Here is a 25785-nt window from a genome sequence, read left to right as displayed (position 1 = left end):
AACACCTCTCAATATTTTGAAAATAGGATACGGAACCACATGACAGACAAATAATTGTACTTTCGTTTCTCACCGGACCCCCGGAAGCGGAAGTGCGTAATCTGAGTAACAGTCGAAGTTTATGGTGGCAACGTTGTTGAGTTTCTTTTGTTTCTACCTGCTGTTGTGACGATTTGGTTTCACCAAAAACATATAAATCAGTAGAAGCGTTTCAGGATGACCAAAGAAAAGCGACATCGAAGGAGAGAGTCTCCGGACAGGGAGTCTAAAGTGAAGATAAAGCAGGAGAAACTGAGCCCGGTTAGGCCACAGACATCACGCCGCTCACGGTCAAGATCCAACGGCAACTCAAGCCCACAGAGAAGACGAACAAGCAGGTATATTATATTAAACATAGATATATTTATTCTAACCTTGTTAGGTATTCTGTGCGTTGTTTCGTTTTTCCTTCACAACCCAAACTGTATTAGCCACTGCCTGTCGACAACCACTGCAACAGTAGGTCGAAAATGTTTACTGAAACTGTGTCCCGTGTTGTTCGTGCAGGTCACCCGTTAGGACGAGGGATCGCTCTCCAGGTAGAAGACAGACATCTCCCACAAGACGAGGCAGTAGATCTCCGAGAAACAGGAGAAGTCGCAGTCCTCATCGTGCAGCAGATGCGAGAATAAAGAGGGTGATTAGACTTCAACTGTTTTCAATATGGGACATTTGGAAGATGAAGGCACATTTAATACCTTTTCCTGACACTTAAGAACTGATTCATCATACAGTTCACGTTTAAGCTATGTTGTGTTCCAGTAACAGATTTCTCCTCTCTGGCATGTACTGTATGCATGCGTCCTGTAGTTCCTTTTTTTTTTTTTTTTTTTTTAAAGTGTAATTATTTTTATTATTGATTCCAGTTTGTGAAAATGTAAAGTTTTTATCAAGCAAAATACAAGTTATGTCATACAAACTTGATCTGAGCTGACAAGTTGTGCTTTTAGTGTGTGTACAAGTTTGATAACCAAATATTTTAGCACCAAATAGATGTCCAATTCAAAATGGTTAAGGACTCATCTAACTATGTTTTAACATGGGTATAAAATATTAAGCTGGGTTACAAAAACAGAAAATGAAACAAAAAGACCAAGCAAAGCAAGAGGATAAAATGTAACTTACAATTAAAAAAACATAGGTAAAATGTTAGATTAAAAAATAGATAAGAAAATTAGAAATGTTTTTAGCATTTCAAAAAATATGATTAAGCTAAGAACTATGAAGTAACCTTGTAATTTAGTTGCATCTGTATAACCTGTTGCTGTGTAAGGTTTTTCCATGTTAAATGATTTGAAATGAACCTTCCTTGTATTATTATGTTTTAGGAGCGTGAAGAACCTGGGGCCAGTGGTGATGAGCGGAGGAGAAGGAACAACCAGCCAGAGGAGAGGCGGAGTAGATGGGAATCAGACAGACCACGGGATAGAGACCGCAGCAGAGACAGACACAGAGAACGAGATGCACTGGCCTCCCAACAAGCTGAGAGACAGCAGTATGACGAGAGGCGCAGGGAAAACCGTCAGCGGCGGGAGGAACAGCAAGAGCAGGATTTCGGCAGGTCAGAAGAAGGAAGTGACACAAATGATGCTGCTCCTGCTGAGAAAGAGCAGCCCAACTTTGGACTGTCAGGGGCACTGACAGAAGACACAAACACATTCCGGGGGGTCGTGATCAAGTACAATGAACCGCCTGAGGCTCGCATTCCCAAGAGGAGGTGGCGGCTGTACCCTTTCAAAAACGACGAACCCCTCCCAGTCATGTACATCCACAGACAGAGTGCCTATTTGTTGGGGCGGCAGAGAAAAATCGCTGATATCCCGATTGACCACCCATCCTGTTCTAAGCAGCATGCAGTATTCCAGTACAGGTAAGATAAGCACTCCTCAGTATGTTTAATTTTCCCTTATTTTGGATTTTGTGTAAAATTTCTAAGTGATATATTGAAAATGACATCAACATCATCATCATTTTGAATATTTTTTTCCTTTCTGTGAATATTTTACAGACTTGTGGAGTTCACTCGAGGTGATGGCACCAGTGGTCGTAGAGTACGCCCTTACATCATCGACCTCGGCTCCGGCAATGGCACCTACCTGAACAACCAGCGCATCGAATCCCAGCGTTACTACGAGCTCAAAGAAAAGGACGTTCTCAAGTTTGGCTTCAGCAGCCGCGAGTACGTCCTTCTTCATGAGTTTTCAGATACAGCTGAAGTTGACGCAAAGCACGAAGAGGAGGAAGATGACGAGGGCCTTGACGAGTGATTAGTCCCCAGGAACTGTGTTACCCAAATCATTCGAGTGAGATCTTCTCACACAAACATTTATCCAACTGTTGTTTCTGCAGGGATGGAACAATTCACTGATGGTAAATGGTGACTACATCAACCCATCAAAGCATGGCTGGTTTGTAGATTATGTAATTAACTGTTGCTTAAAACCTGCCACAACTGTCTCAAAGAAGACTTCCTATTCTCAGGTTGTTTTTGTAATGTCTGAGTGATGCACACAGATCTTACATTAGACCGTGCTCACAATATTAAGTGCTTGGTGCCAGATGGAGATATCTCGCCAAGTCAAATAGTTTATTATATTTTTGGATAACAGCACTGAGTGCAGAGTTCAGCTGAAGACTCATCTCATGTCTTTGTCTATGGGCTTTATATGTCAGTGTACATGAAACATTGAATGTGAATTCTAGATTTGTGATAAGTGTTGGTTATTTTCAGAGTTCAACATGAAAGACATGACCTTGCCTTTATTTTTTGCTTTGTAGTGCAGGGAAAAAGTTCATGCTCCTGTGTGTTTTAGGACTTCCCCTTTTCATTTTTGAACCCAACTGCATTTATAGTCAGTTTTCATTTATGTACTGTAAATAAAGACAGTGAAAAAAAATCCATTGTCTTGAGAGTTTTAATACAGAAATTTGGATTTGACTCTTCAAATTTCTCCTCCAGTGGACGGAGATAAAGGAGAGTTTAAATGAAATCTATATTGCACATTTCCTTTCCAGTTTACACAACTTGAAACGATATAATTCCATATTTTTCTGAGCAAAATAACTATTGCAAGTTTAAAGTGTACGGATGCATAGCTATCAAATATCTGTCACAGGTCACAAATGGATTTGTGTGCCAGCTAGGACTTGCTTGCCACCGTGAAACACTCAGTGTCCCCTGAAATTTCTAAGCGGTATAGTTGTCTTTTGACGTTCTAGCTGTGTTACAGTTTTCCACAGCAGAGGTCATGCAAGAGTAGAGGCTTTCTGGTGTTGAGTTTCACTCTGAAAGAAGCCAACAGGCGGAGCAGTCAGAGCAGTGAGGATAGGAGGGCGGGTCGAGCGGAGAGGAGTACCGGGAATGTTAGTGGATACTCGCTGCGAGAGGAGGCGGCGACGCACCTGGGGAATTACAAGATCAAGCAACGCCGTAGTTGCCTTTTAAATGGAGGCTCTGGCGAAAAATTGCATGCAATAAGTTTCAAACTGACTCCTGAAAATGTACACGACAGAGCGCAGGCGAATGAGCCTGCGCGACATGAAGAGGAAAGACCCGGTTTGGGTTTCAGCTGGAAGTTTATGGCAGGACTCTCTCGCTATTGACCTGAACGGCGGTAAACAGCTCGTCTCTCCGCGGAGTCGGACCAGAGCTGTATCCGTGGCATACATCGTGAACGAGGACGCTTCTGTGCCACAGACTGAGGAGAACTTATCCCTGAAATGTCTGAAGGAAGCCTGTGCGGACGCTCACGCTGTTTTCAAAACCATTCCTTTCGATAGGATCTCCCTGGGCACCACAGACATCCTGGATAGTTTCTACAATGCAGGCAAGTGCAGGCACGCGGACTGTAAAGGGAACAATTCGGATGACACTACGACGTAAATTACGCAAACTGACCCGCCTTTCTGAATTTTCCTCACAGATGTAGCGGTGGTGGAGATGAGTGACTCTTTCTGCCAGCCTTCTCTTTTCTATCACCTCGGAGTGAGAGAAAGTTTCAGTATGACCAATAACATCATTCTGTACTGTTACAAGAAAGATAGTGATCTGCAGGCTATCAAGGTAACTCAGATAGCAACTCTTACAGTCACTGTTCAGTTGTGCTTTAACAGGAAAAAGTGGGCCACAAAGGTCAACTGTGTGAGAGCCGAGCTTGTATGTATTTCTGCTTGTATGTCAAATGATAAAAAGCAGCACATCTTAGGGCAGATTGGGCAAAAAAATATCTGACAATTTGGCCAGAAATCACAAAAATTATATGCAGATTCTTTTTTCTATATATCAGTGCAAATTAACAAAATTGCAAGTAAAGATTTGAAGATTTGAACCATACAATAAAAATTGACAGGACTTTTGATCTTATCCTAAATTGCAGTATGATCTGGGGGCCAAGATTTCTTTCATTTAGTCTCATCAGACTGCACACCAGGCTTTGCCAACATTGCAGAACAGGTTTTTGTTGATGTGTGGGGAATAAAAGTAATAAGTGCGATGCACTGGAGTGAGATAAATTATGAGCCAGTGGGCCCACCCCTAATTTTGGCTTAACCCTCCCTAACGTGAATAAGGCCTTGGATCTTCCTAATGAAGATAGTCATTAGATATTATACACTGGTTGTAATCTTAATCAGAGAAAATAAGGCAGTGACTCTAAAGTGATATCTTTAAAACAATGGCTTTTCCAGGCTTGGGATCAAAGATAATGCGCCGTTTTACCACAGGCTGACTATGCCCCTGCTTTAATTGACCCTCATGATGCACATGTCGTATGCCCCCAGGAGCAGTGTGGAAGCTACACGCTGATCCCATACGTGGTTTCACCTCAGGGTAAAGTCTTCGCCTGTGATGCTGCTACAATGACTGGCATCAAAGAGTTAATGCAGCCCAGTTTCCAGCTGGAGCCTCTGCTGACCCCTCTGGTGGAGCGACTGGTGCACATGCTGAACAACGTCCACGTTCACACCAGGTCAGATGCAAACTGCTCCCAGCACTGTTTTACCAACAACATTATCATCTCAGGTTACACGTGCCTTTACTGGAGGTGGAACCAACAGCTTTCCTCATGTTTGACTTCACTTAGCTCTTTTATTGAAGGTTGTAAAAATGTTATGATCTTATGACCTCTCTGCTCCCTCTGGTGACAGCGAGTATTTCCGGGAGTCAATCAGGCATGAGATCCGCACAGCTAGGGAGCGGTTCAGCGGTCAGGCCCTGAGTGAAGAGCTGAGCCGGATACAGAAGAGGCTGGACAGTGTGGAGCTGCTCACACCTGATATAGTCATGAATTTGCTGCTGTCCTACAGGGACATACAGGTGTGAAACCTTTGACTGTATTATTTTCTTAATATTTTTTAAGAATAAGTGTAACTGTAATTTTCCTGCAAAGAATCTTTTATCAAATAAAGATACAGAGCCTACATTTTGGTGAATTAAGTGCACATTTTTGAAACATTCACTGTTTTGGATGGTACCAGAAGCAAAGATTTGGATCTAAATGACAATGAGTAATAGATGTTGTAGTAACACATAAAATGTGAAAACATAACACCATAGTAAACAAAATTTCTAAGCCTGAATCTTCTTTTTACAGGACTATGACTCTATTATCAAACTGGTGGAGACTCTGAACGACCTGCCCATGTGTGTGGTGGCAAAACATCAGAATATCAAGTTTCACTATATATTTGCTCTAAACAGGTACATGAAACAAACTCCCGCTGTATTCAGATAGAGTCATAATTAAAGTCTAGAATCACCTCTTTTATTAGTTTTGTGCATTCACAATATACTAAATGGCTGTCATGTCATCCCGCATCAGGAGGAACCATCCAGGAGATCGCGCTAAAGCTTTGGAAGCGATTTTGCCAATAGTGGAGTCTGGAGGCAGAGTGGCATCAGACGTCTACTGCCTCTGTGGACGTATTTACAAAGACATTTTCATGAGCTCTGGGTTCACGGATGTGCGAAGTCGAGACCAGGCCTGCTATTGGTACAACCTCATTGTGTTTGCTAACAGATTGTGACTGAGCAAACTGAGCTGGATGTTATACACAGAGTGACATTTGTCTGGCTTTTTGTGTCTTCAGGTATGGAAAAGCTTTCGAGACAGAACCGACTCTTCACTCAGGCATCAACAATGTGGTTCTGCTGATGGCAGCCGGACATGAATTTGACACATCTATTGAGCTTCGTAAAATTGGTGATTAAAACTCATAGATCAGGCACATGATAGTTGTAAATGCTACACTGTTACTTCTTCCCCTGTAAAATGTATGAACATGAATTTTTACAGCTTTTTTGTCACTGATATTTTTGTGATTGTATCTATTTTCAGGTGTAACTCTAAGCACCCTGCTGGGTAGAAAAGGCAGCCTGGAGAAAATGAAGGACTACTGGGACGTTGGCTTTTACATCGGAGCTAATATTCTCGCTAATGAGCACAAGAAAGTCATCGAAGCCTCTGAAAAACTCTACAGACTCAACGCTCCTGTCTGGTGAGGCTTAAGCATCAGCTCTTGATTGGTTGTAATCATGCAGATCCAGCTGTTTAATCATCATGAAGTTTCAGTTTAGAGGGCATTTTAGTTTAATTTGATGTGTCTGATTAGAAAATCAGAGACCTCCTGGAGACATGGAGGCTTTATCTCCATATTTAATTGATCTGGTTCTTTTAGGTATGTGGCATCCATCATGGAGACCTTCATCCTCTACCGTCAATTTGCCAAACCGCCTGAAGTAAAATCTCCCAAACAGGACACTGTGGACTTCTGGATGGAGCTGCTTTTGCAGACTTGCAAACCCACTGTGTCCACAGACCGCTGCCCAGTAAGAAAAAACAAAACTACTGACTGTAACAGACAGAAATAAATGAGAAACATGGCTTTTGTAGCATATGAAATACAGCTTGAATTTTTGTTTCCTGCTGCTTTTCAGGTGCTTATTCTGGAGCCAAGCAAAGTCCTCCAACCGGCTATTGTGTGTGTGAGTGAGGAGGATGACAGTTGCACTGTCCAGTTGAAACATATCTACCCTTTAAAGGTATGCAGACCCTCCGTCCCTCACTCCACCCTCAGAGCTGAGGTGTATGTTCCTGCTCACAGGAAATTGCATAATAACAGGAAGAGTCGACATTTCTCTTCTGGTTTATGCTCCAGTGAATGTTTAATCCAACATGTGTGTGGGTGTGTTCTTCCTCACTGTTTATGAAAGACTGTACAAGGAGCCATGCTTGTTTACTTTCTTCTCTTTCATGTGTGCATTCATTCAAAAAGCAAATTCATCATGTGTGACAAACTGTATATTATCAATCAGACTGTCTCTATCCTGTGATCTAACTTCATCCTCAATTCTACAGAAAGGCTTATACCAGTGGACTTTCCCAGCCTCTGCAATCCGGGGAGTGAGGTAAAGTGGAGTACAGCATGTGCTAACATCTCTCAAATATCTGCAGCTCACTTCTGGGTGTGGTCAAGCCTGCAGCAAAGCCAGAGGACCCAAAACATACTGGTTGTCTGGGAAACTCTGGCTGGGAGTCAGATTTTTGGTTTCAGGCTTTGTTTCTTTGTTGTTTCAACTTTGTATTGGTTCACCTGAAGGTATTGATCGGCAGTTTTAAGGACTTTAACCTTGTGCTGTCTGCAGATCTGCTTCTGTGTCAGTTTTAAGCAATTATCTAAGACAGTCCACTGCTGGCTGACAAATATCAGCAAAATAATCTGACTTCTTCAGCTCATACCGTTTGAAGATGGATGAAAGACATTGTTTTGTGTACTCTTTATCAGCATGTGCTTAATGATCTATTTACTCTCTGTGTGTTTGCTTGAACCTTCTTACCTTTGAGATTAGATCATTAGCTTTTCTTCCTTTGGAACATAAAAAAGTTGATTCAGTCAAATCTGTTAAATTTCTTTGTATTCAGCAGACACAAACAGGAATTTTCTAATGAAATAAATTAGGAGCAAAAACTGCTTGTTCTTCATTTTGAAACAGTCGTATGTTGTTTTTCCTCCACAGCGCTTCAAAGATTGACGAGCGAAGCTGCTTCCTGTATGTCCACTATAATTCAGATGACTTCCAGCTCTGCTTCCCCTCTGAGCTTCACTGTAAAGGGTGAGTGACTAATAAACTGGGAAACACACCACAGGACGTGTGTGTGGGATTCAGTGTGGCGCTAATGATCTACCAACCGACTGCCTTGCAGGATAATGATGAACAGTCTTTCATTACAGGTTACAGAAAGCTCCTCAGACCTGCTCTGCAAACAGAGTCTAGTCAATGGCTTTGCGAAATACGAGTGATGTAATTGCACTGAATGAGTCATAATTTCTTCATTGTCTTCAAGGAAAAACCCCAGGGATAGATATTTCAAACACTCTAACAGTCAGACAACCTTATTTCTAGAGAACACAAACTCTTGTTTCCATCTTATCTCCTGTGGTTAGTACCACAGCAGACACCAAGTGTTGCCACTACCACTGTTGCAAGATTTATCAAACAGAAGACAGATATTTGTTATTTTTGTACCCCAGCCCTATTTCTGGTCTCCTAGACCTCCTAGTTTTTGGTGCAGATAATGTAAACTTGTGAGGAATATTTTCATCTTTGCATCACTCATTGGCAATCTTTGCAAAAAAAAAAAAAAAAAAAAGGCAGAGAAAAAAGCCACGTGTGCAGGATGTTGTGCGTATTTTTTTATCCAATACCTCCCAGTTTCAGACATCAATTATAACAATGGAATAATCTTAGAAAATGAGACTGTATTAGCTTAAGTTGCTGTTAAAGGTCAAATTTATTTCTGTCTGTTTCACAATCAGCTATGAACACCTCACAGGACCTTTAAGCGAGGATTAAAAAGGTTTTACATGTTTACAAACTCTTTTAAAGGAATAAGGAAGTATTTTTTGTAAATGTACTTTCTTGTAATTCAGGTCAACTCAACCCTTAAAGAACTTCTTTGGAATTTTAATTCTAGACAAACAACAATATGTTCATGTTCTCTGTCTCTCATGGAAGTTTTAACACACTTTCCTCTAGGTAACACATTTATACAGAGCCTTTTATAATTGAAAAAAATCTTATGTTAATTTCAGTGGTGGGCCATCAGGGACAGCAGAATCCAAAATAAAAATTATATATATTTGATAAACTTTTCGATTATATTTTTTGTTATTTTCAAAGTGACCCTCTTCCCCTCTCTGTGCTTGCTTCTTGTGAAGCTTGGTTTAAAGCTGTTATCCAATCAGTTTTCACCCTTTCTTGTCTCTCGGTCAAAAATATCTACCCCAAGGCATGTGGAGCTTTGGATAAACCCCTTCACAGCTGAGGTTAATGAGGAGTTTTTGTAGTCTGTAGCCAGTGAGGTTGGCATGAGTTGAGTATTGACTACACTCAATACATGGGAGTTCTCCAGCTCTCCTGTCTACCATAGTATTTTGGGATGGCTTGTTGGGTTAGTGGAGCTAATTTTAGTTAAAAAATGTATGGTGCCTCATCATAGCATGAGGAGTTGAGATTTAAGATAAATATGATTTTTTTTCTGAAATGTTATTTAGGCTAAGATAAGGTTACGATGGTGCTCGAGGTGTAAAATGCTCTGCCTACCATTGATTTATTGTTTGGTAATTGTTGCTATAACTTGCATTTTTGTGTGCAACCTACAGGATACAGCATACTGAGTAATACTCATTAAAAAAATGCTGCCCCTTGTTGGACTAGGAACCGTCTTGTTTGGCTGCTATTTGATTAATTTAATCAAAGATGAATTTTTATTTTATTTATGAATTTCTATTAAAAATGTTTCTCTTAGAGTTGAGAGAGTGAAGAGGCTGGATTTTGCTTGTGCTTCAAGATTGAAGGTTAAGAAATTGATAAATCTCACTAATGCAGTGTTTCTTCTGATGGAAAGGCAGGTGAACAAATGCATAAATATTATACACACATTTTAGCAAAAGTAATTCCATTTCTATAAGCTTACCATAGTTCCAGTGATCATTTCTAACAAAATAGTTTCAATCCAGTCCATGGAAGAAGCTGTGGTTTATCTAAGTGGTGAAAGCCATATACTCCATAAAGAGGCAACAGCTCCTAAAGGAAGCTGGCAGAATTTAATTGCAACCTATGGTCTTTTAGAATATGTCTTACCCTGCTCTCTGTCCTAAGGTTTTTACTGTGTTTACTGCTTTTACTCTGAATAAAGGCTTAAAAATACTCCAAATATTTCCTCAAAGTACCAGTTTCCAGCTAGAATAGTTGAACGTTTTTTTTCGCCAGCAAAAGATGTTGATGAATCTTGATATACTGAGTCAAACCTGTTTTTTGTTTGTTTTTGTTTTGCATCTGAAGCAATTGCACCTGCAGCTTTTAAGAGACAGAAGTAGAGATGGGTACCTTTCACATATATTATATAACCTTAAAATGCTGTGTTCATGTCCAGCATGGTAAAAATGCCTACTCTTCCACTCTCTCACAGTCACAAGGATATGTTAAGGTACCCAAACATGGTTTCTTTTGTTTTTTTTTTGTGAATCAGTACCCAGTGCTTTTTACAGTATTCAGTCAGTACCTGTGAAAATACCTAATTCGGTGCCCATCCCTAGACAGGAGTCTATAATTACACAAAACTTTACATCAAAAGTATTCTTTTATTTTACATTGATATCTTCTCAAACTGTTCTTCCCGTAGTTTTTGTGAGTTGGTAAACTCTCTGCTCCAGCAGGCGGAGGACCCTGCTCAGAGCCTGGATCATCTGAGTGAGGGGATACTTGAGGTCAGTAACAACCCTCCATCCCTCTGACGTACAACATGCTCTATTTAAAGTCTGACTAACTCCAACAAGTGGGAAACAACAAACTTAGCTTAAGCATTTATGAGTCATTATAAATAAGTTAAGATAATTTGATTTTTTCCATGAAATTGACAGAATCCTCACTGCTTCTGTGGGAAAAGTCCATGAATGTCACGTCTGTTCTCCCTCTAAAACATTTATAGTTCATGCGAGATTCCTCACTGCTCCTCGGATGTTTTCTCATCACATTCTCTTATTTCAGTACATCTACGAGACCAATGAGAATGGAGATAAGGTGATTCTGGGGAAAGGAACGTATGGCGTGGTGTATGCAGGGAGGGACCTGAGCAACCAAGTTCGCATCGCCATCAAGGAAATCCCAGAGAAGGACAGCACGTATGTGGAAGCAACACTCATGCTGTTTTCCATTCTGCTGGGAGACACAAAAGCTGCACTGTTTCTCACAGGAATGTTCTTTTTCCATAATACCCTTAAAGGGAAAGGATTTGGCAGGGATGACACTCGCCTGCATTGAATTGATCCCTTGTGCTTTTTAGGAAACCCTGGGAGGATGTGTGATTGTTTAGACTTTTCATTTTTTGTTAAATGCTCTGTAATTTGCTCAGAGTTTGGGCTTGCTCTGTAGTACTCCATCAAAGGTCATGAGATATTCTCAAATATCTTTTTACGATCATTTTCAAACCTCTCTGTGGTCAAGACACAGCAAAATATTTATCTCAAGTCCCTCTTCTAAGTTTGATTTATTAAGATGTACCATAACCAGCAGAATAAACACTTGAAATGAGAAATAATCTGTCAAAATAGTTCTTGAAGAGGTGATCTAGATGGTAGCATCAAAATATAATTGATGCAGAAACAAGAAAGAGAGGAAGCAGCTGCAATGTGACAATATTTAAGTAATTATGATAATTATGTACTATGTGCAGAGGGCTCTCTGACCAATAATGAGTGGGTTTATTTTAAATTCTGGATAGATACACAACAGATTACTACTACACATTTTAAAATACAAGAGTATTATGAACTACTGGCAAACATTTGTGTCCCTCTGTCTCTCCCAGGTTATCCCAACCTCTCCATGAAGAGATCGCTCTGCACAAAAGGCTTAAACACAGAAACATCGTCCAGTACCTGGGCTCTGTCAGTCAGGATGGTTTCATCAAGATCTTTATGGAGGAAGTGCCTGGAGGTAGGAACCCTAAAAAGTCAAATTGAAAGAGTTGAGCTATAAAAAGTTGTAGTTGTGCAACAACTATCCGTCACCAGACACTTCAGCCTATGAACCCCAAAGCATCAGTGCCAGGCTACATTGAATCAGAGCAACTTAACATGGTGTCATCATTTCATTTTATTACCTCTGCCAAGAAGGTTATGTTCTTGAGAGAGTCTGTTTGTTTGTCTGTGAACAACATAACTCAAAGAGTTACAATCAGATCTTGATGAAATTTTCAGGAAATGTTTGAAATGGGATAAGGAAGAAGTGATTACATTTTGTAGGTGACCTGGATCACCGTTTGGATCCTGGATATTTTAAAAGGATTCTTTATCATTGTGAGATGGGGCCATCGCCATATGTGTATATAACTCCAGGATTAATGGTCTGATTGCTTTGCAAAACAATATAAGATAAGGTCACCATAATTTCTGACGGACGTGAAAGTATGATCCAGATCCTGGCAATATTTTGGATACTAGGATCTGGAATATAAAATATGTACTGGGTCATAATAATTTTCAACACTGTCAGGTAACAAATTATTGTACAAACCTGCAACTAACATCAAATTGTAGCAGACAGTCTGCTGAAAGGGAGTATAACATGAAAGTAGGACGAAAGTGTTGCGTGAGAATCACAATATGCTTGGCGGAGGTCTGCGCCTTCAAGTTTCCAGTTTCACATGAATCCATGTTCTCCTTTCTCTCCTGCTTAAACAAATACTACTGCCTTTTTACTTTTATTTTGAAAAATGATCCTAACCAAGTCCTTGAACTCTGTTGAACTACAAACTAAACAGAAAATTGCATATGAGTGTCATGTGAGCAGCTGAAACTTTGTTTTTTGCATTTAAAGAAAGTGTACTTGAACTTTAAATGAGGTCTTGTTTTGATTCCTTTCAAGTGCTTACAGAAGGAAGTCTTGCCCCTGCATTTAAGCATGCACTTCCCCAGTTACCATGTGGCTTTGTTTGAAAGGAAAGCTTTTATTAAGCATCCAGGAAGTTACTGTCTGCCTGTCTGTGTGTGGGGTTGTGCAACATCAACTGGAAGTCAGTTAGAAGAGAGTGGGCGGTTACAGAGGTATCCTGTTCATTGGAGGAAAATCTCTTCCAAAAATGATCTTGAGAGATGTGGACTTTCCTGGTCTGATAAAAATGTAGTCCTCTTCTGATGTCTTCCTTCTGGCCATTCCAAGAACAACATTTCACTGCTGATCTCTTTTCCCAGAATTCAGTCTACTTCTGTCTTCTTGTAGGGAGTTTGTCTTCTCTGCTGCGCTCCAAATGGGGTCCTTTGAAAGACAACGAGGCCACCATCATCTTTTACACCAAACAGATCCTGGAGGGGCTCAAATACCTTCATGACAATCAGATAGTTCACAGAGACATTAAGGTGAAAAAAAAGCAGCCTTGATTATTGTTAAGTTTTGGTTTTAGATTCCTAAAAATCCTAATGTAAGTAATCTGTCTTTGCTGCAGGGTGATAATGTCCTGATTAACACGTATAGTGGAGTTCTGAAGATCTCTGACTTTGGTACCTCGAAACGCTTAGCAGGGATTAACCCCTGTACGGAAACATTTGCTGGTAAGTTGATGTTTGTTTGTGGTACATGATCTCCATTTATTGATGAAACTACAGAAAGAGTTTTTTCTGACCATGTTTTTGATGTAATTTTTCAATAGGAACTCTTCAGTACATGGCCCCAGAGATCATCGACCAAGGGCCTCGGGGTTATGGGAAACCAGCTGATATCTGGTCCCTGGGGTGTACTATTATAGAAATGGCAACAGGCAAACCCCCCTTCCATGAGCTTGGAAGTCCACAGGCAGCCATGTTTAAGGTGAGGACAGATATTTTTTTAGATCTGTATACAAAAGGTGATGTTACCCTTAAAATCCTAAAAATATTCCCCAAAATCTTGGGAATTTTGTTTTCTGACATCTTTGGTTTGCAATATTCCTGTCAAACCCTGGATTTATTTTACAGGTGATCTAGCTCCATCTCTAGATCTAGATGTAAATCATCTAGATTTTTCTTTGAATTTAATAAAAATAAACTTTCTAGAATTGCCATCAGCCTGAGCTGCACAGTGTTTATTTTCTGTAGAAGATTTCAGCACATGCTTGAAAATAGACCTAAGAGTTCATTCAAGGCAAACATTAGCTTGATAGCATCTTATAGCTCAATGCTGTTCATAGAAATGGATTTCCATCTTAACATATGGGTGTTACAGATATGGAACATGCTTGTGTTTACAAAGTGCCATTATTTACATATTTTAATTCTTTCAAGTAAGCATAGAAATTCTACATTCATTGTGAGTATGACCGTTTTCAAACTCTGTCATTAACCTTTACATAACTCTACTAAGGTGGGAATGTTTAAGATCCACCCTAAGGTTCCCGAGTGTATGTCTGATGAGGCAAAGGGCTTCATCATGAACTGTTTTGAACCAAACCCTGACGACAGAGCCACAGCATCTGGGCTGCTGAATGACACCTTCCTCAGGTCATCTCCCAGGAAGAAGGCCAGAGCTCCACAGGAATCAGAAACCAGAGAGTGCCTCACTTCAGGTCTAACTTCAGCACACACTCATCCTTTTTTCTTCATCTTTTTTCTTCATCTAACGGTTTATCTTTCATTGTCTGTTTCCTCTACTGATTAATTCTTAATTTTTGTTTTTGTTTGGCTTTGTTGTTCACAGGTGACTATCAACGCAGCCTCTCTGTACCTATCTCCATCCTTGTGGAGGACACAGATTCATACTCAGATTCAATCGACCTGTCCTGTTCCCTGGACCTCAGGAGAAACCAGGCGGCCCTCAGAGCAAGTGAAAATTCAGAGAGCCCACCAAGTGCCAGCAGCTTCCTGTCGTGAGTTAGATCACTACTCAGCGGTTTCTGATATGTGCATCCGATGTGATTTACAGGATTGTACGTCAGTGGCAAACCACTGAGGTTTCCTGTGTAGGCATAAAATAGAGCATAAAGCCACCATATGAAAGAAAAATTAACTCTTTATTACCTCTGAAATGACCTGAACAACACATCCAAACACTGATTTCTAAATTGTAAACAGTGTGATGTGATTGATTTTTTTGACGCCTCATACTTCACAGAATACCAGAGGACTCTCCATCAGAAATGTGTAGTCCAGCCTCGACAGGGGAGAGTGTCGGTCTGTTTATGCTGAGAAAGGACAGCGAGAGAAGAGCCACACTGCACCGAGTACTCACCGACTACATCAGTCTGGTTGTCTTTAATATTCAGGACTCTGTTCCTCAGGTGGGTTAAAAAAAGTCACACAAAAAATAATCATGCAACACAAAATCTTTCATTTGAATTGTATTAATTTGTTTCTTAAGTTAACAAGAGCCATATACATCAAACTTTCTGCAAATTAGAAAAGAACACAGAAAGGCAGTGATTAGATTATGCACAAGGCTGAAGGTAAGTTGCTAAATTAAATAAATCAGTGAGGCAGATAGCAGAATAATTATTTGGGTTTCTTCAAGCCAAATTGGTTCATTAAATATTTAACACCCAAGATGCTATTGTCAATACCCAGTGAGCCTTTTTTGCTGCATGAACACTTAAAAAACAGACAGCAACAACAAAATAGATGTAGGAAACTGGTTCAAAAGTGGAAGTTTGTTGCACATCTTTCCATAGAGGCTGTTTAAATATCTATATTTAGACTACATTTTACTAGCAAATCTGCTTCCAGCGCCAGGTTCCTCACACAGTCACACAGTTTTCAAGTTACATTTTGTATATATTGGTACTACAGAGTAACACAATTACTAATGAAAAACAAACATATGAAAGACCTCCATGACTTTAAACATGCAATTATGCTGACTACCCCCAAACAACTATGCATGTCTTATTATACATGCTGACAACAGGTAGTAATCAACTACTTCAGCATCCAGGCTTCTTTGAACATTTAGTAAGAGCTACACAGCAAGTACCAACACATCAGCACCTTTTTTTATTCCAGTTTGGATAAAGGTGACGCTGCTATATAGTGTCTCTGATGCTTCTTGCCAACAACATACAGCCAGTTATAAATTAGAAGTAATGAAAAAGTTTTGAAATTTAGCTGTTGCATAAATAGGATTCAAATTGTAGCTGAAATATTGGCTTAAAGAAATATTAGAAAAGATAAATACTGTAACTGAACTCTTTCTGGTTAAAAAAGGGTCTAAATCAGGTCAGGGATGTCCTGACCTGATTTAACTGATGTTATCAACCAAACTTAGATATTGAAAATTAGCACTTCAGGCACATATAAACAAGTCTTTTCATGTGGGTTAGGCTCTATCTCAACATGAAATTTAATTCACATTATATTGGTATGTGATCCTTTCTTTGATATCAGTATTTCAGAAACTGCCTAGACATGCTGCTTCACAAAAACAATGAGTGAAAAGTTTCATAGAATGACAGCCTGGTTTGATTGCACGTTCAGTTGAAAAGCTGGCCTGTGAGAATGTAACCTAGAGCCTAGGGGAATTTTCAACTCCTTGTTTTAACCTTGAATAACACTGAAAATGTGTTGCACCTTGTGCAAGATATTTCCCCTCAGGAAAAAAGGCGTTAGTGTTTTTCTTAAGTTGTTTTTGCCCTTGTTTTTATAGGCCCAATTCTAAGAAAATAAAAGAGAATAAAAGCTGCTTCCTTATGTAGAATATGTACTAAGTAATGATTAAAGTAGCATGTTTGTGAGGGAAATAGAGCTTAAAAATTTAGCACCATGTAGCTACTGTGTCTGATTTACAACCATTTTATCTCACACAGAATGGAGAAGGACCAAATCTCACTGCAGATCACATCACTGAGCTCATTAAATGCTTGAGAGACAACATCCGCTCCCCAGACAAGAAGCAGCTGACCAGCAGCCTGCTGGACCTCCGGGAAACACTGATCTCGACTGGAGTACCAATGAGCAGCCTGCAGGTGGTGCTGTTCAGCTTTCAAGATGCTGTAAGTTTACTCGGAGAGTTCTTTTCTGGCAATAAAGATAACAGCTACTTTCAAAGTGATTTATGTTGGTGAAATGTTTAAGAATCTGCTCTGTACACAGGTGAAGAAGGTTTTGAGGCAGCAGCAGGTGAAACCTCACTGGATGTTTGCTCTGGATAATCTGCTGAGACAGGCAGTGCAGGATGCAATCACTGTGCTCCTTCCAGGTAGAGCTTTATCCTATAGATCCAGTTAATTTCATGAGAGGTTTACATTTAGTAAAATTTTTTTGGGGGTTGTCTCTTTTTGTATCTGAAGTACTTCTGTTAATTGATTCTTGAGTTTGTTTCTTTACTTTTTTAGAAGTCCTGCTGTTAATTCATTTTCTGTACTTTTCCATTCTACCCCACCTACTCCCCATTTTTTTAGAACTGAAAATCCACCTGCAGTCCTCATTTGAGATTGATGACAGCTCTCCTGAGGATCAATCCGCTGACCCTGACACTCCTATAGCTTCTCTACCTGACCAGCAGGTGGCACCAGCAGACTCCCAGCCCACAGCAATGATCCATGAGTTCATTCCTGTCGACAGCCCAGAATCTCCCACAGAACTCCTCCTCAACTGTCCCCTCAGCGAGAAACTAAAGGACTTGCGACTAGAGACCAGAAGGTATATTTGAGTCACTTTTTTAGCTTCCATGTTATGTGACATGTATTATTTGTATGTTTGAAATTTTTGGATTAACTATGAGGGATTATGTATGTGCTAATCACAAGCTACAGCATTCGGACAGTCAAAATGAAACGATTAATTATCTCTACCCTGCAGCTCTGGCTTCCTTATTATGCTGTAAACAGAGTGATTAATGAGAATTTTGATTTTCTGTTTTCTGCTGAGTAATGAAGGCTTTTTGTGACGCAGACTGTTGAGTCAGCTGAATGAGAAGGAGAGAGAGTACCAGGAGCTGCTGAAGAACTCTATGCAGAGGAAACAGACACAGATTGATGCTCTGAGGAAAGCAGACATCGCAGAAGGTGATGTTTTTAACATTAGTGTAGAAAACAAAAGCATATTGTAAGAATTCTGTTTTTATATTTGTTGTGGGGTTTTTCTTATTCAGGCACATTTATTGTAGATAAATTGTGTGTGGGAGGGAAGTGGCTTGTTTAGCTTAACACAACACTCACATGTAACAGTAATTTTGAGAGAGTATTGGTTCAGAAAGAGAAGGTAGGGCAATTAAAAATATGTGAAAATGATATTTTCATGTTTAATGCTAAATCTAGTATGTGGCTAAAGAATCTGAACATATCTACGTTTGAAAAAACATATGAGGCTTTGGTTGTGTTATATTTGATGGAAGGTATCCTTCCACAGAGGGTCAAAGGTGGAAAACACCTGTATAAAACATGGGCATAGTCTCAGTGATGTCACCCATTAGTTTCTTATGCAAAGTTTTGAGGCCTAGTGTTGGCAGTCACCGTACTGGAAATGCAGACTCCACTGCATTTTTCGTTCACAAACAAAAAAGTTTGAGGCAGCATTTCTCTATTGGCCTCTTCACCTCATCCTAAGTCAAACAAAGTCGTGTTGAGTTCAGAACTACCAGTATAGCCCCCCGTTGACGATGAGTTTCAAACCTTCTAAAAAATAAATGATTGATGTCAAGGAAACTCTATATATTTATTATACAGTCTATGGTATTTGGGGTCTTAGAGTCAGCCCTAAGTGGTCACTGCAATTGCATTTCTTCCTTTTTTATCATTTTGGCGGTTGCTGCTTTATTGACATATATCCATTCAGTGCAATAATTTGGTGAATCTCTGTTTTGGAGTAATCTGTATCACTTGCCATCACTAAACCTCTATAGCAAGCTTGAGTATGTTATGAATCTTGATGTTTGCTGCATTACAAAAGAGAAATTCAACACAAGGCAATCTTTGAGTAGCTCATGCATGCATGTAAAAGTCAAGAGCAATAATCCAGTATCTCAGATTTGGTAACCTACAGTCTGAGAACAAGGCACACAAGCTGCAGCAAGACCCATATTGCATCAAGGGGCCCAGCACTCTGTTAATTTATCAATACACTCAGTGATTCTCATTACTGTTTCTTAACACTTGTACCACTCAATCCATACCACGCCCCGGCTTCAGGCGCAGGATTTCTGTCTGACTGGTTTCATGTCAGAGGCGTAGACCATCGAGTCATCAGCCACAGTGTGCTCAAACTTGACTAGTCAGTTCGAAATAATGATTAAACAGAAAGCCTGCGGTAACACGTTAACACTATGATACTGTTTGTTGAGAAGCACTAGTCTGACTAACTGGCGAAATTTTTATCTTTATAGGTGGAGAATTTGCTTCACAGAAAAGCTCCAATCCGGAGGTTAAGGCTTTGGTGCGCTGGCTGAAGTCCGTCCCTGTAGATCAAGACACTATTGACAAGGTAAAACTAACCAAAGCTCAGCTGTTTCTGATTGTTTTTCAGTCCTGAGGGTGTGCAGTATTAATCAACACAGATGTGATTTCCTTTTCTAGTTGGTCTCTCACGGGTTCACCTTGGACTGTCTCCTCTACATGGCCTCCAGGGATGACTTGATGTACTGCGGGATAAGGTGAGTCGCATTTATGTACCACCCCATGCAGAAACATAGAAGAGGACTGCAGATGCAGTCTACCTTGTTATTTTGCATTACATCAAAAAGGCCTCGTGAGGATTGAGACAGTAACTTTTTTTGTCTCTATTTGATGTTCCAGGGGTGGCATGCTCTGTAGAATCTGGGCCACAGTCACAGCTGGCAGGAAGAAACAGCTCAGCACTCACAATGAAGATGACGAGGACACTACGCTCTAACAACTGCTGATGTCGTGCATCAAAGGACAGATTCACCAACAGGCCGGTCCTGCTGGAGGAAGTGAGATGGACATATCTGACTTTGATGAGAGGCATGATATGTTATGGGTTTCCTTGTTGACCTGTGAATGTGTTACGTCAAAGTTACTGAGCAGTTCTTCCATTTTCATTGCAGGCAACGTAGGAAAATGTGTATTTTAAGCTTTGTCTTGCCAGTGTTTGATTAAATGAATTCTCAGGGCTTTGTAAAGTGGGACTATGAATGTCTCCATTCTTTAAAAAAAAGTGTAGTAGGTCATTGATTTGCTTTTTTAATGTTGCTCTCTGATGATGCTTTTATATGTTTTACTAAAAACTTAGCAGGGTCTAAGTTTATATTGATAATCTGTATTAGAGATGAATTTCTGCACAAAAAAGAAAGAGCTAACAGATGTTTTGCTTTGAATCCTGACGAAACTAATTTAGATAATAAACAGGAACTTTAAATCTTTCAGCCTGGCTTGTTATCTCTCCACTGCAGTGTTTGTGTGTCTGTGTTTTTGAAGAGTGACCGACACAGGCTGGAAGAAGTGATGCAGTGGTGAGCAGTCTTAAAATTCCACACGTTCCCTCATCTGTTTTTCACAATGTTGACATCTCCTTAGAAACAGTGACATAAGTGAGCTTTGTGTGTGTGTGTGTGTGTGTGTGTGTGTGTTGCCTTGTGTTATTTGTTGTGCAGCATTGTGGGTTGACATGCTAGGTTTCAGGACCTCGTCTAGACCTCACTTGAGGTTTGAGATAAGCATTAAAACTTAGACCTAAGAAGTTTGACTGAGTCATAATAAGTGTGACATAAAGTGAGGATGGAAAGGTCAGGCTGAGAATATAAGAGGTTTAAAGCAGCTGGTGCATAATTTTTGCTCATGTTTAAAGAGTCTCCAGTGTGTTGTAAATGTCGGTTGATGTCATTGGTTCTGGGAGGATCAGAGGATGCTCTCTGATTTGATAAGCCCAACAGGGGCTTGTTAAGCCATTACACATCTCCTCCTGTACTTTTAATATGGGATGTGACTTCATTGAGATTCATCACTTGGTTGTATAATTCCCTAGTTCCTAATAAGTAGCCATGTACGTGACATGTGATACTTAAAATGCCTGTAACTACAGTATCAAACAACGTGTTAACGCCAAACTTAGCTCTAACTTAAACAATTTAAGTACTGACAAGGATGTGGATAATTTAGACTTTGGGCTACATTTCTTTGTCAGCAGAGTTACATTAAGTAAGTACTTAGGTAAATAAGTTACATAAAAGTTTCAGTCCCAAATTTCAATCTGACAATAAAGGTTTGTGTTATAAGTAAAGTATTGGCTGAATTCAGAGTCAACCCTCATACAACCACAAATAATGACATTTTTTTCTATTGGTGCCCTGATAAAAATCAATGTAACTATTTTTAAAAGAAAAATTAAGTGGAAACATCTCCTAGTTGCATTTTTTGATTACAAGCTGATAATTTGATTATCTTTTTTGGTTTAATTGTTAGGTGTATTCATATAAGACTGTTGTAATAGTGTTTATTTATCATTGCAAGTGCATGACACCTTACCATTTGATCCAAGTCTCAGTTCTGTAAATATAGTAAATCATAGTATTTAAACTAAATGTAGTTCCAGATTAAAGAAGATTGGTCTATTTACCGTTGCAAAAATGTTTACTTTCACTTTAACCCTCTAATATACTGTCTATTTCAAGCAAAATCTCCTTCATCCTACAAGAATATTTATAAATGCAGCTTCTATTACCCCAAACTGGCTGATCCTTTCCCTCTGATTTAATATATTGTTTATTATTCATCATTTTAAATCCAAAACCCCCTTCTTCCACTGAAACATGGATTAGATCCTACACTGCGAAGAGCACACTCTTTGATTTACCTCTGAAATAATCCTGAATACTAAACAGATCAGGAGGAAGAGCTTTAATAAATCAAGTGAGGCATCTTCCTCCTTTGTCCTTGGTTTGTGTCAGGAGGGAAATTAATACCCAGATTTTATCGACTCAATTTAATTTGGTAGCATCCTGTCTCTACACTTGACTGCCCTGCTTCCGTTCAATTTGGGTTATAAATTCATCTTCTGAGAAATACAAAGGAATACTTGCTAGATTTATGACATCAAAAACCTTTATTTTTCCACTGCGAAACAACTCCATGCTGATCATTAGTGTCACAAATCAAATGGTGGAATTTATTGAGATTTATTCTGGATTTAAAAGCCTTTGTATTACAGAAGCTGTGTCATTTCCAGCTGCATGTTTGCAAGGTTTGACTCTAATTTAGTGATAATGAAAACCTGTATCTCAGTCTCTCAGTTACTTAAGTCTTCATCTCATTTTTTTAAAATCTCATTAAGCCATTACATCACCCTGAGAGTGAATGAGGAAACAGGTTCCCTCATACAAATAAGCTTAAAGTGGCTGCTGAGGTGTCTGACAAACGTATGCTAATGTGCTACGTTAACTGTGACTCACGCTGCCTCACAGCAACAACGCAGGCTGCGGCTGTCACCTCACAGTCATTTCCCTTTACAGATAATGTAATGTAATGTAAGTGCAGCCCCCTGAGTCTCTCTGTTTCTAATAAGCTTTATTCCACAATAGCATTAGGGTTGTACAGCTAATAGGATGCTAACTGTGTTCACTCAGAGTCAGTGTCATCTGGCTCATGTTCAGCAAATGGATCTGTTTACAGTGGAGAGAGCCCAGGGGACAGTGTTTTCTCATTGTTCAAACTCGCAGTGTCACTTTGGTCCTAAAATTCTCATTAATCCTCTTTGTCATTGTCATGATAATTTTTTAATTTCTGCTCATATTCTGTATTTTTCTGTACGTATCAAAGCAACCCAGGGGATCAAAGGGAATTTGTATTGTCTTAAAGGTTTTTCCTCTTCTTCCCTTTCAACTTCATAGAAAATCTTTCAATCTCTGCTCTATCTCAGGGTGGAGCTATGCCACTGATAGGCAAATAATGAGGGCTGCTATCGGGGGGATTTTGACAAGCTCTTGGGGGATTGAGGGCATTGCATCAGGAGGCCCAGAACCCTTTGTGGGATAACTGAACTCACCATCTTTCCCTTTTTCTTTTGCATAACAGCTCCCATAGGGCAGGTCACCCCACTGTCCTGGTCTCAACTTGGAAACTAAATTTGAGCAGTGATAAAAAATGCAGCAGTGGAGTTGCAGCATGAATCACACATTTGTTTCTGCTCTGAAGAGTGAATCGTGTCTCCGGTGTTGAGTGCAGCAGAGCTTGATAATCACAAAATCAGCATTTGCTTCATCATGTATCATTAACAGTAGAGATTGGCCAAGCTGCTTTAGTTCTATTATTATCCTCACATGCATATGCCTGTAGGTGCTGACATATGTTTACTACATGCATCATCCCTGTTTATACAGAGCAGTTTTAGTGTGCAATGTGATCAAAGAACAACCGGTTACAAGCTCATTCTTCACACTACCGTCACTCTTCTGTTTGTTGATGAGATGTTACTGTGCTGAAATTTGGACTTGTGCATAAAAAGCATCATTATGTCTTTGATTACGACACAGAGGCTGGAAGACTCTTTCAGTATTGATTGCATAATGAGGCAGATACTGTCACAGAAATATGCTCTGCCCCACACTTTGTGCAGCGGTTAATCTCCTCTCTATCTATCTCCCTCGGGAGCATTTAAAAAATTCTCTTATCTTCACGGCTCTCAGGAGGTGAAAGGAATAATTTTACAAGAAATGAAAAGGGAAGCATTGAGTGTTATCTCTTCTGATCCACTCTGGCTCATTTGGAAATGTAAGTGGCTGCTGGTAGAGCTCTGTCACCACCAAAGGACTACTATGATGGTTACAGCTGGACACAAATATTCCCCCAGCAGCTCTGTGGGCATATAGAATTAATCCTGGCTGTAATCCAGAGGGGGTCGAATTAAAACATCTAATCTTATGTGTGCAGCATACACATGTGTAAAAGCTTGTGTGTGTGTGTGTGAGTGTGAGTATGAGTGTGACAAAGCTGCTCTGGAGCTTGACCTCAAGACCTTTCACCTTTTGTTTATCTCTGCTGTGTTTGTGTCACTCTGAAGGAAGCCCATTCATACCACACAGAATCATTGATTTCTATCACACACTGACCTTTGACCATTAATGACACTTTTCCAATAGTGACAAAGGAAGTTAATGAATGAAGTCACCTTTTAGAAATCATAGACACTGCTAAGTTTTGTGGGCAAAATGGATCAATTTAAATTATAAACTTATTTGTTGTTCAAGTGGACTAAAAATGTCTGTTCTTAACAGCCATAAACAAGATTACTTAGACTACATTACATACTTACACACTAAATGACTGTTTTCTTTGGTATTTTCTGTCTTTTTCATCCATTGTTAGTCTTTGCCTTCTTGTCATTAGCCACATCAGCAGCTGAAAATGGATTGTCAGAATTGATTAACTGGTCATTCTTTATCTCAAAAACTATTGGATGGACTGTCGGAAAATTTATAAGGACAAACATTGTCCTGGGAGGCTCAATACTTGTAAATTTTGAGATCCTGAATTCTTAAAGCAAGTCAATATTGTATATGAATGATCCTTTTTAAGGCAAAAGTATAGTAGTGACAGCTGGTTGATTGTCACAACATTAGGGATGAATCTTTTGTTGCCTTGAAGTAAATTTTGGGGGGCCACCCAAGCTGCTGTTCAGAAACTTCACTTTTTCAAATCATATAAATCTTTCTAGATTGGCAAAATATATGAACAAAAAGTAGGGTTGTCAACTAGTGATTGTTTTGAACACATTTTTGACTGGATTGTATCAGTTAGCAATTCAAAACAGTCTTGAAGTGCACGCTATCAGTTTTCACCAACTGTAACCAGTATCTTGATTTGAATCAAAGAATGCAACGAAATCTACTCAACAGCCTTGACTTTTAGATTTGTTATTCAACAAACACTTTGCTACATCACTGTGGTGTATAGCCTTCACTTTCTTCAAAACAAGTCATCCACCTGTCAATGGCAATTCACACACTCAGCTGCTCTCTCACAACAGTCTGATTAGCTGCACCTGTGCTTAGTTTTAAGGTGGTGGCCCAGTCTAAAAATACTTAGGTGATACTTCAATTCTGTTTGACACAAAGTGCACATTACTTTTCCTTGGCAGTTAAAACGTCTGTAGGTTTCTTTAGATGAAATGTCTTACTTAAAAGTGCAGTGGGTTAACCTTTTTCATCACGGTGGCAGCAGGATGACACTGCAGCAGCTTCACTATGGTGTACCAAAAGTCTTGGGGGGGGGCAGCATTTAAAGTTGGCCAGACATAGCACTCAAATGACTTTGATGATCTCTTATTTTTCCTGTTATGTCATCCTTTGGTACTAGCATTGTAATTGTATGGATGTTAGCATGGTGAGCATATGGCTGCTTTCACCTAGCTGCTAGCATGAGAGTACACATTATGTCGCTCTTGCTCTCTTTTCAGCAACTTTTTCACAAACTTTTTGCCATTTCCTCCTCTTATCTAGTGCTGTGCAACTTCTTTTTTAAGAAGAGGAAAAACTTAATTAAGCTAACTAGATTCCTCCAGAGGCATCCTAAAATGAGTAGGCAATGCTGCTGATTGGTCAGTTTAACCTCACTGAAACTTTGCCTTTTTTAAGGGTTTCCTCCTTCCAAACAGAACCAGGGGTCAAGTCAAGCCCTCCCACCCTCTCATTCACGTTTTTTTCCTACCTCTGCTATTTTCCTCCATCTCTCTTTCCCTCTCTCCTCATTGTTGGTTGTCATGGAAATGAAACCATGTGGAGGGGGGGGGGACTTCTATTATTGAGGCAGTGGTTGGTAGTGGGCTGGGAGCTGGGTA

General features: G+C 39.8%; 2 protein-coding genes across 2 annotated transcripts; both read left to right on the top strand.

Moving 5' to 3' along the window:
• Positions 1 to 62: 62 nt before the first annotated feature.
• snip1 (Smad nuclear interacting protein) lies at positions 63 to 2914 on the top strand. The gene is made up of 4 exons (XM_074683703.1): positions 63 to 377; positions 547 to 676; positions 1368 to 1909; positions 2048 to 2914. Exons 1-4 carry the CDS (start codon positions 217 to 219, stop codon positions 2304 to 2306), a joined length of 1092 nt encoding a protein of 363 aa, XP_074539804.1. The 5' UTR covers positions 63 to 216; the 3' UTR covers positions 2307 to 2914.
• A 391-nt stretch (positions 2915 to 3305) lies between these two features.
• On the top strand, positions 3306 to 20361 carry LOC141801106 (mitogen-activated protein kinase kinase kinase 5). The gene is made up of 28 exons (XM_074684011.1): positions 3306 to 3866; positions 3963 to 4102; positions 4819 to 5006; positions 5185 to 5353; positions 5631 to 5737; positions 5859 to 6029; positions 6127 to 6239; positions 6375 to 6534; positions 6715 to 6865; positions 6974 to 7078; positions 7395 to 7444; positions 8054 to 8149; positions 10722 to 10806; positions 11087 to 11220; positions 11907 to 12034; positions 13319 to 13455; positions 13542 to 13647; positions 13746 to 13903; positions 14435 to 14636; positions 14768 to 14936; positions 15182 to 15347; positions 16866 to 17051; positions 17152 to 17257; positions 17460 to 17700; positions 17953 to 18065; positions 19382 to 19479; positions 19572 to 19648; positions 19791 to 20361. Exons 1-28 carry the CDS (start codon positions 3539 to 3541, stop codon positions 19885 to 19887), a joined length of 3981 nt encoding a protein of 1326 aa, XP_074540112.1. The 5' UTR covers positions 3306 to 3538; the 3' UTR covers positions 19888 to 20361.
• The last annotated feature ends 5424 nt before the right edge of the window (positions 20362 to 25785 follow it).

The sequence above is a fragment of the Halichoeres trimaculatus genome, unplaced genomic scaffold (assembly GCF_033239565.1).
Source record: "Halichoeres trimaculatus isolate MK-OKI-2021-1 unplaced genomic scaffold, fHalTri1.1 fHalTri1_scaffold_12, whole genome shotgun sequence".
NCBI classification, from domain to species: domain Eukaryota; kingdom Metazoa; phylum Chordata; class Actinopteri; order Labriformes; family Labridae; genus Halichoeres; species Halichoeres trimaculatus.
This window is presented reverse-complemented; position numbering and strand designations above follow the sequence as displayed.

Bases quoted from the DNA above. Each gene is read 5' to 3' on its own strand.
- snip1 (XM_074683703.1), top strand. From the start codon at position 217: ATGACCAAAGAAAAGCGACATCGAAGGAGAGAGTCTCCGGACAGGGAG. The intron at 677-1,367 runs GTGATTAGACTT...ATTATGTTTTAG, and splicing joins CAGATGCGAGAATAAAGAGG to GAGCGTGAAGAACCTGGGGC. The intron at 1,910-2,047 runs GTAAGATAAGCA...AATATTTTACAG, and splicing joins CATGCAGTATTCCAGTACAG to ACTTGTGGAGTTCACTCGAG.
- LOC141801106 (XM_074684011.1), top strand. From the start codon at position 3,539: ATGTACACGACAGAGCGCAGGCGAATGAGCCTGCGCGACATGAAGAGG. The intron at 10,807-11,086 runs GTCAGTAACAAC...CTCTTATTTCAG, and splicing joins TGAGTGAGGGGATACTTGAG to TACATCTACGAGACCAATGA. The intron at 13,648-13,745 runs GTAAGTTGATGT...ATTTTTCAATAG, and splicing joins CTGTACGGAAACATTTGCTG to GAACTCTTCAGTACATGGCC.